Source organism: Gastrolobium bilobum, unplaced genomic scaffold, assembly GCF_033153095.1.
Source record: "Gastrolobium bilobum isolate Gb01-03AN ecotype WA unplaced genomic scaffold, APGP_CSIRO_Gbil_v1 utg58275, whole genome shotgun sequence".
Lineage (NCBI taxonomy): Eukaryota > Viridiplantae > Streptophyta > Magnoliopsida > Fabales > Fabaceae > Gastrolobium > Gastrolobium bilobum.
Window position 1 is genome coordinate 84544 of NW_026896427.1, and position 13596 is coordinate 98139.

Below are 13596 nucleotides of genomic sequence, written 5' to 3' on the forward strand. Positions count from 1 at the left end.
AAACAAATATTCACAATTAATTAAAGGTAACTGTAACATCCCGGGCGCTGACGAGGGCGGGGAGTGATCTCCAGTGCGAAAGGGTATGGACAAAGAGCGGCTCCTGACAGGCTTCTAGCGGAGGGTTACATGAATAAATTGAATCGACACCCGAAAGAGAAGGATTCTAAAGACTATGCAGGTATGAGACTGCATAGTTTAGGATAACATAAGAATTAATTGGTACTACCTATACTAACAAGATGCATCTACTTTTCGATAGCTCGGAACGAAAGAATTTCATAGTTAAGCGTGCTTGACTTGGAGCAATTCTGGGATGGGTGATCTCCTGGGAAGTTTTCCCGGGAAGTGTACGAGTGAGGACAAAGCACGCTCAAAAGTCTCGTGTTAGTGTGTGAGGATAGTCGTTGATCCTTGCAAGTTGTCGGGCGTTACAAGTGGTATCAGAGCAGGGCCTCTCTTCCAGTACGGTGTGGTTCGAGGACGAACCAGGCGGAAGCTGGTGGGCCTGTAACATCCCGAGCGCTGACGAGGGCGGGGAGTGATCACCAGTACGAAAGGGCATGGACAAGGAACGGCTCCTGACAGGCTTACAACGGGGGGTTACATGAATGAATCGAATCGACACCCGAAAGATAGGGATTCCAAAAACTGTGCAGGTATGAGACTGCACAGTTTGGGATAACTTATAAGAATTAATTGGTACTACCTATATACTAACAAGATGCATCTACTTTTCGGTAGCTCAGAACGAAAGAACTCCATAGTTAAGCGTGCTTGACTTGGAGCAATTCTGGGATGGGTGACCTCTTGGGAAGTTTTCCTAGGAAGTGTGCGAGTGAGGAAAAAGCACACTGAAAAGTCTCGAGTTAGTATGTGGGGATAGTCATTAATAATTTTTGAAGTGGCCGGGCGTTACAGTAACCGTTTATTGTTTAAAAAAAAAGGTAACCGTTTATTAACGGATGTGTCAGGGGTGTAGTGAGATTAAGTTTTCACCATTCCCTATGCATAATCAGACTCTTGAACGTTAATCCAAAATTTAAAAGACTAGTTTGCAATAAAAAGGTCTTTCAATTTTCCCAAATTAAATAAAATTGGTGGCGACTCCATCGTTTCATTTTTATTTAATGGAAATAATTTTGAGTTGTTACAATGTTGATTTCTTCAATTTCAAGTAACACGTAAATGGTGGTTAATGGTACTTTTATTCATGACTTTAGTGTTCAATCAAGAGATTTGACATTGGAAGATCAAGTTGCAAGTAAAGGATAGTTTGGATTTCAAGTTACTTTTCATGGAAAGCTTTTTTCAGGTAAGCTTTCGGTTTAGGAGTTTTGTCCTTCTTTGTTGTTGTCCATTAGGATGATGGTTTGGATGTTTGTATGATTGGATGTATTAGATACTTAGTATATGTGCATTCATGTAGACAAGTATGAAAGATGATGTGATATGTGATTCAAGTATTCAAGTTTACAAGATATGTGATGTGATATATTTGATTCATGATTGGTTTGATTCAAGTTTCATGGCCATTGAACAATTTCAAGTATGTATCTCCATATAAGGGACACAAGCCTCGGAAGTATAAGGTATCTTTAATATGAGGGAAACAAGCCTCAGAAATATCTGAATTACATGATTACAAGTTGTTTGATGAATTACAAGATGACATGTTGTACTATATGCATTGTATATGACCTTTCATATAGGAAGTGAACTCATGGGTGGAGACTGCTCCATAAATCAAGATTTACTAAGATGGTTAATCTCACCTTGTTTGGGGATATATTTCAGGTACTCCAGTAGCAGGTGAATCCTCTCAGGGCAAGAATTTTATGCAGGGTGGCTAGAGGATCCAGCTAGAGCATGTATTTAGTTTAGTATTTTGAGGATGACTATATATAATGTTTTGTGAAGCATGAAATGTTATGATCATGCATATATGCAGTTATTATCCATTTTGAGAAGCACGTGTTGCCTTTGTGTATATGTAATTTATGAACACGAGTTCGGTATTTATGTGTTGTATCATGTTATATGTATCTGAAATTGCACAGAGCCGTATTTTAGTGTATATATATTGGATATGATTGTCTGGATTTCAGGTATCAAGTTTGATTGTGGGATTTTATCCCTGGTTGTCCAGATTACAGCCGTTATGCTGTCTATGATACTTTATTCGGAATGTTACATGTTATCATGTTTGGATAGTGATGTGATGATCATTTATGATAACAGGTTATCAGGTTTTGGATTTTGTACAATTATGAGACTGTATAGTCTATATCATGAAAATAAGCAAGTATGGCAATTTACATAAAGAAAAAAGTTAAGTTACGTAGTTACAGAAAACTACGATGATACTTTACATGAGTCTTCCGCTTTTAATCAAGTATGCAACACTTTTATTACCATATAACATGTTAACAAACTGGCGACCGGTGGGGCATTATAGAGGACGACATAAAAAATGATGGCTCTAGATAAATGAAAATTTAGTAGGAGATCACTTACAAAAATAATCTTACATTTTTCATTTGTTAAATGGGACAAAATCTCCATCAAATTAACCTAGACATTTCTCAAATGGGGCTGTACCAACCAAAAATTAGATGAAAAAAAGACATCTCAATTAGCATTGTGATAGTTATAAATAGATAGTTTTCAAACCACAAGGATGGAAACTTTCCCTTTCACTATGTAACAGGGATTAGATTATGTTTCTACTTACTGTAACAAATAAATAAGAATAGGAATTAAGTCTGGCTAACAAGATGGCCAACGTGCCGCTACCACTAATGTGAATGTACCTAACTCTACCTCTAATATATTATTATCTTTAAGGTGTTTTGTCATTAGTCTTCCTTTATTTTTTAAGCTTTAATTATGATAGCTACTTTTTAATTTCTCATATCTATGGGTGAAACTGGGCCGGCCCGACCTATAGGGACCTACGGTTTGGCCTATGTCAGGTCGGACCTGACCTGATATATTTCGTAAAATAGGCCGAGCTTGGGCCTTGAAAAAGCTTGTTTAATAAAAAGGCCGTAGGCCCACTTTCATAAGGCCTGACATATAAGCCTACAGGCCGGCCTATATTGTACTATTTATTTTATATAAAATAGAATAAATATGCCTTGAAGAAAAAATAAAATATATAAATTTAATTAATTGCAATTATTTATAACTTAATTATATTTGATTATATTTTAATAGAAATATGACTTTATTTCTTATGTAAGAGAAACCTACATCTCTGCATGTTAGATTATGTATATGAATATATTAAAAAGTTTCTGGGAGAGGTTATACTTACTACAAGCATCATGATATGTTTGTTGGATTCATGTAGTTATTTTAATTTACATAGTATGAATTTGTTTATTGGATCTGATGAAATATATGTTGTTTAGTTTGAGCATTTTGCTTTTGAAAGTGACTTAAATGCAGATTGTAGGAGTTTTGTTGTGATTCATGATTCTATTTGGACGTTGAAATTGTGATTTTTGGTTTAGCAACAGAATTTGAGTATTTTGTAAAGTTGATTCATGGTTTTGCTTGGAAGTTAAAAATTAACAGGCTAACAGGCCAGGCCAGGCCATTTATTTTTTTATAAACGGGTTAAGTCAGGCTAACAGTTAGACTCGTACTGCTTGGACCAGGCCAAATTAAAATTTTTTGACATAAGCTTGGACTTTTTGGGGCAAAGCTTCAGTCAACCTAATCCACTTTCACCGCTACTCATATCCCTTTATTCTTTTATAATTTTTATAAAGGTATTACTGATATAGAAGGTTTTACATTATACATTTTCAATCAAGACTTACAATTTTTTTAATGTTATTCAATGATTTAGGTAATTAAGTCTTTAAATGCTCTCAATTTGTCATTATTTCAATGAGGATTTTTTTTTTCAATTTATGAAATTTATTAAATAAGTTATAGGAGGATAAAAATAAATTGTAACGAAGGATCAGGATTGGAAATAAATAAAGAGCGAAGCTTATGTCAAGTCATTATTTTTTATTTCGTTAGCAACTTAATTATGAATAGATGTAAGATAACTGTTATAATTTTGAACTTAAATTGAAAGATTTTATGATTCATAAGAATTGATTACAAATGATTTAAAGTTCAAAGAGCCTGCAAATTTTTTTTTTGCAAAAACAAAAAACTTGTGTAAAAAAAGAAAGAAAACAAATACTAGAAAAGAAAAAATAACGGGTCTGCTGATTGTGTTCTTTTTCTTTTTTTTTCTCAAAACTGTTTTGTAGAATAGTTAATGAAATATATATTTTTTCTTTTGAAAGTTTAAAATCAAAACACAAAACAAAAACAACTTAAACATTTTCCTTAAATTTGATTCTAAAAACTAAAAAATAGTTATAAGTTGTAGAACATTTTTTTCAAAGGGAAAACTTCAAAAAACCCTTTACAAGTTTTCTCAAAATCACTTAACTCCCTTCTCAAAATTTTTAATCATTTACCCCCTACTTAAATTTTTTTTATCAATTACCCCCAAATTTGATTTTGATCCAAAATTTTGTTAACAGAGTTAAATTTTTTTAAAAATATCAAAATTACCCTTAATAGAAAAAAGAAAAACATAATTTCTTCACTAACGCAATTTTAGACGAACTCACGGAATATTTTCTTTAATGTAGCCTTGTTAGAATTAGTAATTATTAAAATTATTTCTTACAAATTCCATTGCTATTAAACACCGCACTCATAATCGTTGGTGTCGTTGTTAAAATAAAATGATTAAAAATTTCGGAGAAGGGATTAAGTGATTTTGAAAAAACTTGTAGGAGTTTTTTTTTGAAGTTTTTCTTTAAAACTATTACTTTTAAGCGGTGGCAAGATTTTTTCGTTTTGATAATATTTGATATTGTGAATGATTTACATCATAGGAAATTATTAGTGGAAGATTTTATTGAGAAATGTTATTAAACTCGACCCGGTTAGTGACTTAGTCGAGGTACAGAGTTAGTGGGTCACTGGTTCAACAGCATGACTCGGTGAGTATATATAAATTTATAATTTATATAAAAAAATTAAATATATTTAAGTACTTATAAAAAATAATTTTAATTTCAAATATTCTCTTCTTTTTTTTTGATAAATAAGTATTCTAACTTTATTAGTAATGAATATTACATTTTGTATTCCAAAAGACAAAATATTACATTTCAATTACAATTTAATATAATAAATTTTTAAAAGCCGTAGCTTTGCAAAAGAGTGTTACATTTGACAATATATTAAACTACTTCTTTCACTTCAATTAAGTACATTCCATTTTTCAATACAATGTAATAAATGAAAAGTACAAAAGCATTGGTCATTTTTATCTGCTATTTCACAGCTATCTATCGCCTCTTTTTTTGAAAACAGCTATAGTCTCTCTTTCTTTTTTTCTTTTGAAAACAGCTATCGATCTTTGTATATGATTCTTCTTCTTTGCCATAGCTATAGTCTCTCTTTCTTTTTTTCTTTTGAAAACAACTATCGTCTCTTTAGCTGCTTCTCTCTTTTCAGTACTATTGTTTCAATCTGTAATTTTTTTCTTCTTCATCTATGAGGGTGGTGGTTACCATGAATGAAAAAAAGACCCACAATGAAACTCGAAGAGAAAGTCTTGGAGAGAGATAAAATACCATGGTGAAGAAGGCTATGCTAGTGGATGTCAAGATCTTGAAGGGAAACGATGAAATACCGGAAATATTTTTTTTTCCATCTCTGTCATCTATAATCTTTCTTCTTCTTCATTTCCGACCGGATTTTTTTAAACCGGCGGGTCACCGGTTTTTAAATACTCGGCCGGTTTAACCCGGTTTTCACCGGTTCATACTGGGTGGTTGACATATCCGATCCAATAGGTTGCTCGGACCGGTCACACGACCGGTTTACCGATTTCCGGTTCGAACCGGCCGGTCCGGTCCGGTTTTTATAACACTGCTATTGAGTATCATGTTGGTTTCTTTGTAATCAACTCGTTGATATTTTTAGCCGATATATAATGACTTAAAAGAATTTGGCATACTAGTTTTATTAAGTTTTTAATTTTATACATGAAATACGATTTTGGAAGTTGTATTGCTTGTGGGTTCCTAGAATTCAAACATGAACCTAGATTCAGATTGGGAATTTCCCTAAAGTCAGATTTGTTGGTCATATAATAGCAGAAAAACTTATAACAGAAAAGGAAAGATCTAAACCTGCTGAGATGATGCCTCTTTAATCATTTTATTTGAACAATGACACAAACAATTGTGAGTGCGGTGATTAATAGCAATGGAATTTGTAGGAAATAATTTTAATAATTACTAATTCTAACAAGGTTACCTTAAAGAAAATATTCTGTGAGTTCGTCTAAAATTGCGTTGGTGAAGAAATTATGTTTTTCTTTTTTCTATTAAGGGTATTTTTAAAAAAATTTAACTCTGTTAACAAAATTTTGGATCAAAAATCAAATTAGGGGGATAAGTGATAAAAAAATTTTAAGTAAGAGGTTAAATGATTAAAAATTTCGGGAAGGGGGTTAAGTGATTTTGAGAAAACTTGTAGGGGGTTTTTGAAGTTTTTCCTTTTTCAAAATAGGCATTATCAAACAGATTTTTATTTTTATTTTTCTTCTAATAATTAAAAAACTGCTTTTAAGAACATAAAATTCAAGAAAAACCAACATTAGGTATTCGTGGAGATTGTTACTTTTTCGCAACATTCTCGACTAAGACCATAAGGATCTAAACAAGAACACATTAAAAACAATTTAGGAAGTGTTTTAAAATCATACGAGTAAACGTGACTTATTGCACTGTACTATATATTAACATTTTGACACAGTTAGAAATTTTTTCAAGGGGGTTAAATTAGAACTTATATTTTTCTTTAAAGTTATTACTATTTATATGACAAAAAATAATAGATCAATGATGCTCATAATTAAAAAATTCTATAAACTTTGGGGGGCGATCACTAATATATGTCTTAAAAGTTAGAAATAACACCCAAATATAAAGGCTTTTTATAAATTTGAAGGGGGGGGGGGGGGGGGGGTTATTGCCCCTGCTAGACCTTTCCTCGCTTCACCATTGATTTAGAGACAAATACGACAGGAACAATTAAAAAACAAATTTAACATAATAAAATCAGAATTTAGAAACATAAGAAAAACCATAATGATGTATTCATTGATGCATATTATTATTTTTCTCCAGTACATAATTGGCTATAAGCATCAGACACTAAAAGCAGTTTAATGAAAATTTGAAAATTACACTGGTAAAGATGAATGACTTATCACACTATACTATATATTGAGGACGACATTAAAAATGATGGCTCTAGATAAAACAAAATTTAGCACGAAATCACTCACAAAATAATCTTACATTTTTCATTTATTATATGGGACAAACATCTCTATCAAATTAACAAGGCATTGCAGCATATCTTTATCTCTCTCAAACGCAATTGTACCTGCCAAAAATTAGAATTAAAAAAAAAAATGACAAAATCTCAATTAGCATTGTGTAAGTTATAAATAGATATATTAGTTATTCCCCCTCCCCTCACTCCGTACTAAAATTGCATTTTAAATCATAATATTTTTGGGTGCACAATAAGCAATGGATCATTATCTATTAGCAAAATAGGAGATATAAAAAACTTTACCTATTGTTCTTGCACTTTGAATTTCGTTTTCATTCTGGCAGCAAATACAACTAGTGACACATACGTCCAATCATACATGTTGTTGAAGAAGTGAAAGTAGGCATGTCTCCATGAAGCTTTTATCAATAAAGTTCCCCAAAATCCCCAAAATCCAACACAAAATCCAAATCCCAGGCTGATGTAAAACCCAAAGGTTACGAGTTCATCTTCATATTCATTAGTGCCATTTTTGTCGGTGTTTTCAGTTGCTGAAATCACATCTCCTGGGCAATGGTTTGTGAGTGGTGGGCCACAAAGCCCACTATTCCCTTCATATGTAGATGCATCAAAAGTTTCCAATTGAGTGCTTACTGGAATTTCTCCTGACAAGTTGTTGAAAGACAAGTTCATGTAATCCAGAAAAGTTAAATTGGAAAAGCTTGATGGCATTCTACCATGAAGATGGTTTCTTGACAAGTCAAGTGATTCCAAATATTGCATATGACCAATGTTGTTGGGAATGAATCCTGTGAGATTATTTCCTGAAAGATTCAAGACAGCTAATGCCACAAGCATTGTTATACTTTGGGGTATCTCTCCTGTTAAATGGTTGCAAGAAAGATCAATGATTGTCATAAGCCCAAGAATTTTCCCGTATTCTCTATCTTCTCCTTTCCACGCCAATATTGCTTCGTCGTAGAAAACAAAATTTTCATATTTATCATACATAAAATCATAATAAGAAAATACTAATTTGGAATAGATAATGCTTTTTCTTGAAAACTTGGTGTTGGACAAAGCAATTATATGACTGAGGCATTGTGGTATTTCTCCTGCTATATTGTTTTGTGAGAGATCCAATACTTGAAGAAATAATAGATTACAAAGACTTGCTGGTATGTTTCCATGAAAATTGTTTGTCCGTAGACGCAAAACAATCAAATGATGTAGGTTATAGCCAACCCAAGCAGGTAGTGTTCCTTCCAAATTGTTATCTCCAAAATCAATGAATATCAAATTGCTACAAAGAGCCAAAGATGGAATTTCACCAGAGAATTCGTTGTCATCTAAATGCATCCTCTCAATTTGTCGCAAAGTGCCAAATGAGTTGGGTATTCTCCCTGAGAATTTATTGTTTGCCAAATTCAGAATGTTTAAGCTTTGAAATCGCCCCCAACAATCTGAAAGTGGCCCAGCTAGTAAGTTACTAGACAGGTCAAGAATAGTTAACTCCATCATTGGTGAATTTTCACAAAAGCAAGATAAGGACCCTGAAAACATATTATTTGAGAGAATTAGAGTCTCTGTGCTATTTGGAAAAGAAGGTAGGGAACCGATCAAATTGTTGAAACTAAAATCCCATGTAATTAGGATTTCCATATTTTGTAGTGATTTTGGCAAGACTCCACTAAGTTTGTTATGTGAAACATTTAAGTATTTCAAACTCAAGGATTGGTTCCAAAACCATTGAGGAAATGAATCTGAAATACCACTATTAGAGATCTTCAGCTTCTCAAGTTCCCTCTGATGTTTGAGCCATGACGGAAATTTAGGACCCAAAGTGCACGACGATGCATATAAATCTCTCAGTTGGAACGGTGGTATCCAATTTGAACCCAAGTTGAATGAAATTGAATTGTGAGACACATCCAAACTTTGTAGTTTAGACAAATTTGATAGATGTGCTTCATGAATGTTGCCATTCAACTTATTTGAAGAGAGATACAATGCCGTGAGACTAGAAAGTTGTCCAATAATATATGGAAGCGTCCCGTTCAACTGATTATGGGAAAGATCCAATCCTACTAATGAAGCAGGTTCTGTAAACTTCAATAATGATAGTGATCCACTCAGTTGGTTAAAACTAAGATCTATATTTTCAAGATATGGCAAGTGACCAAATGATTGTGGTAATAAACCAACAATATTGGTATTCCGGAGTTTTAATGTCTGCAAGGACGAAAACCATGAAAGATCAGGAAGTGGACCACTACTAAATGGGTTGTGGCTGAGATCCAACGATTCTAAACCATTTTGTGCACAACCCAAGTTTTGTAGATTGTCATTGAGTGGGCCAGACAATTTGTTGGATGCGAGCCATAACCCTTTCAGTTGACACAAATTCTGAAAGGATTGTGGTATGCTACCCTCAAGTTCATTACTTGAGAGATATAGATATGTGAAGACTTTGCTAACATTAAGCACCCATGACAGAGTTGAAGAGTTTAACTCATTTCCCGAGAGAAAGAGGGTATCGAGAGAAGTAGAAGAATTCAGGTGGGGAATAGTTCTAGGATTGACTTGACCGAGCCCACAATGATCTAAATGAAGCTCCAACAGAGAAGGGATTTTGCTAATTGATGATAGCCAATCAACAGCTCCACTAAGATTAGTATTTGACAGATGAAGGGATCTCAAATTAGAGAGGTGAGAAACCCATTCAAGGTCATTTGTAACCAAATCATTATACCCAAGGTCTAGAGTTTGCAAATTGGAAAGGTTCCCCAGAGTAGGAGGAATGATACCAACAAGTTCATTATCTGAAAGGTCAAGAGTTTGCAAATTGGAAAGGTTCCCCAGAGTAGGAGGAATGACACTAACAAGTTCATTGCCTACAAGTTTCAAGTCTATCAATTGAACAAGTGAACCAATGCAGTTTGGGATCTTTCCTTCTAAGTGATTCAAACTGAGATCTAAGAAAGTCAGATGTTGCAATTCACATATTGAAGAATCTATCTTACCTTGCAGTCTTGGATAAAAATCTGAAGAATTTTGGAGATCCAACCTGGTTACATGACCTGTTAAATCATCGCATGAAACTCCTTCCCATGTACAGCAATCTTCACCTTGCCAAGAGGAAAGAATGTCCCTTCCATTAATGAAACCATCCTTTAGCTTGAGAAGAGCTTGCGTGTCTGTCTCCACACACTTCTTTATTTGGGAACTTCCAACACACAAACACGTGCATAGAATGCCCACCACACAAAAGAGAAAGAATCTAAAGCTTGACATGGTGATCAACTGGATTCCCTTGGTAATGTATTTGGTTATTAAAACTGAAGAATATACTGAATTCTAAAGTGAAACCTAGCTATCTCCTTATATAATTAATCGTGCTCATTTGTATAAAGTCAGTTTAACTTAGAAGAAGGGGCAAGAAGACTTGAGGGCAATAAAGCAAAGTGTAATGCACGGAAGCTTAAGTCAAATATACTTGAGCGAGGCCATAACTTTAGTCAACTGAACTTGAGGGAGGGGCAAGACTTAAGAAGTGTAAAGTGATATGAGTGGAATTGTATCTGCCTCCTTTTTCCATGTGGTATAGTTTCTTTTCCCTCTCTTCTAAGAGCAAGTTTATTATTAACTCGTTTTGCTTAATAAAAAATTAAAAATTTCTCCGATCAAATAACATTTTAAATCTTATTTGGCAAATAAATCATATAATGGAGTTATTTAAAACTCTAAATCCTACTTACAAAAATATTCAGGAATAATTATTGATCGATTTGCTATTAGTTGCCTGGTCACACTATAAGTTTCATTTTCATAGTGAGAAATACAAAAATACCAATAAGAACAACCCAAAGTTAGACCTATGTAGCAACCATCAAGTGTTCTAGTATATTCCAATATCTTAATTTCAGTATTTTTTTTTAATAATTGTTTCTAATTTCAGTTATTTTGTTGTAGTGTAATAACTTTTGTTAAATAAGGAATCACACTATTGAGAAAGGAAATAAGAAGAATATTCGAAATGATGTCTCTATTCCTTTATGCTCTCCTTCCTTTTCTCCTTGAGTCCCTCCCTTTGCTAATTCTTCTTGTACTAATTGTTAAGTAATGATCAGTTGATAACTGATAGACCTCTATTTAGAAATATATCTGATCTAATTAAACACATGTTCAAACCCCTTTTGTTTTCTTTAAAAATCTGATATGTGCATCTTGTAAGGCAATAAGCTGGAATGCTGGTTTAATGAATTGACTTGAGTTTCTAACACTTCTATACACAATGGGCTATATCTGTTCCTATTTTAGGTTAATGGATTCCATTTTGTGTAATGTCTTCTGTTATTGTTCTTGCTGTTGTTTTGGATTTAGACATCCTTAATAGCATGATCTAAGCACTTTTAAGGTTGAAGAAAATAAGTACTCAAACCTTATTGTATAAATCTCTTTTTTTCGATTGCTGCACCATTGAGAAATTTGTCCAATTCTGAATTTTACGCTTGATACTTACAATTGACGTTCCTTGGCAAGAGTAAGGCTGCGTACAAGGATTGCTTTCACCCCGCGCTTGCTAGTTGGGTTTAATTGGGGAGTGATTTTTTATACTTACAATTTTGTGTACAGGGGTGTGCAAAAAAACTGGTTCAGTTGTCTTTTGTCCTTGATCTGACTTTAATCTGACTCATAAATACTTATTTTTTTTGAACTGGGTTTAAATATTGATTCACTTTTATTTAGGTCAGTTTTAGACCTGATTTATTTTAATAATTGACCCAAAACTTGACCTACACCTATTATAGGAAAAAGAAAAACGAAAAATCACTGTTCTCTCTTCTCTCTGTTTTGGGGCTAAGGGTTCTCTCTTCTCCCAATCTCTTTCGGTCATTCACTCTCTTGGTTCCCCTCCAGTCTTCCCCTCCATCTTCCTTCAAAATCACGAGAGAGAGAGAGAGAGAGAGAGAGAGAGGGGGAGTTTTGAAGGAAGCGATTGAAGAGTGAAAGTTCACAATCCATCGTATTGGTTTGGTTGATAAGGAGCAATTGAGTGTTCCACGCAAACACCAGCTGAATCGGTGTCGTTTTGATTTCTCAGTGACAGGTCAGATTCAAGTAAACACTTGTTCTTCCCTAACCCTAGCTTCCTATATTTCTTCAATTCGCTCTTTTCTATTCTCAATCTCTCTAATTTCGTTGTTGCCCACTTCTTTTATATATATATATATATGGAAAAATGTTTCTACAGTTAATGCAGATAAGTTATCTGCATTTATTTCCAAAACGACGACGTTTTGGTATTGAAATCTTAAAAATTTATTAATAGAAAGACTATTATAACCCTGAAATAAATTAAAATTACAAAATACCATGATTCCGTCCCAAAACGACGTCGTATTGGGTTTACTGCAGATAACTTATCTGCTTATCTGCAGTAACTGCAGAAAAAGCGAACCCATATATATATTTGTTCTTTTTTTGTGATGTAAGTGTTCTTTCTTTATCAATTCATTGCTTTTTTGGGTTTGTTTGATCAAATGCGTATTGAATTTGTTGGGGCTATTATGCAACGTATTGAATTTGGATTTTAAAATTAAATAAATTTTTTTTAAAAAAAAATTACATTTCTTTATTTATTCAACAAATATCGAATTTATTATATAATTTATATATTTTAAACAAAAAAATAATTAAATACATGAGTTTAAAAATTAAATCAATAACCATAAAAAAAAATCAAATCAAAAACAAGTCAAGTCAAAAGTGGGTCAGGTTAAATTTGACCCGATTTTGAAACCAAGTCAAAAGTGGGTCAGGTTAAATTTGACCCGATTTTGAAACCAAGTCAGACTCACTTCAAAAATCAAGTCAAGTCAGATCTGATCCAATTCTAAACTAGTTCAAAAAAAATTAAACCGGGTTAGACCTGACTTGAATCAAATTAAACTGAATCATGTCAAAATACCTAACTTATAAAACCAAATTGAGTTGGATCGGCACAAAAACCCGACCCGACACATGCACCGCTGTAATTGAGATCAATCAAGATTGCAAGGCTTCAATCTACCACATGCTAACTATGCAGAGTAAAAACCAAACAAAAATCACAATTGAATTTACAAAGTATGCCAAATTTCGATTTACCAAGTTCCATGAATTGATGAGACTCAGGGTATTTGGGAGGGAAGGATAAAAAATTGGGGGGTTTTG

At 33.3% G+C, this 13596-nt stretch overlaps 1 protein-coding gene across 2 annotated transcripts; it reads right to left on the bottom strand.

Moving 5' to 3' along the window:
• Positions 1-7195: 7195 nt before the first annotated feature.
• On the bottom strand, positions 7196-10742 carry LOC133299674 (receptor-like protein EIX2). 2 transcript variants are annotated; one of them, XM_061499159.1, is made up of 3 exons: positions 8712-10742; positions 7684-8642; positions 7196-7488 (listed from the first exon to the last, which is right to left on the bottom strand). In XM_061499159.1, the coding sequence occupies exons 1-2, from the start codon at positions 10672-10674 to the stop codon at positions 7684-7686; spliced, it is 2922 nt and encodes a 973-aa protein (XP_061355143.1). In that variant the 5' UTR covers positions 10675-10742; the 3' UTR covers positions 7196-7488. The 2 variants fall into 2 exon arrangements, with proteins under 2 accessions (XP_061355143.1, XP_061355142.1); XM_061499158.1 differs by having other exon boundaries at positions 7684-10742.
• Positions 10743-13596: the final 2854 nt, after the last annotated feature.

Bases quoted from the DNA above. Each gene is read 5' to 3' on its own strand.
- LOC133299674 (XM_061499158.1), bottom strand. From the start codon at position 10,674: ATGTCAAGCTTTAGATTCTTTCTCTTTTGTGTGGTGGGCATTCTATGC.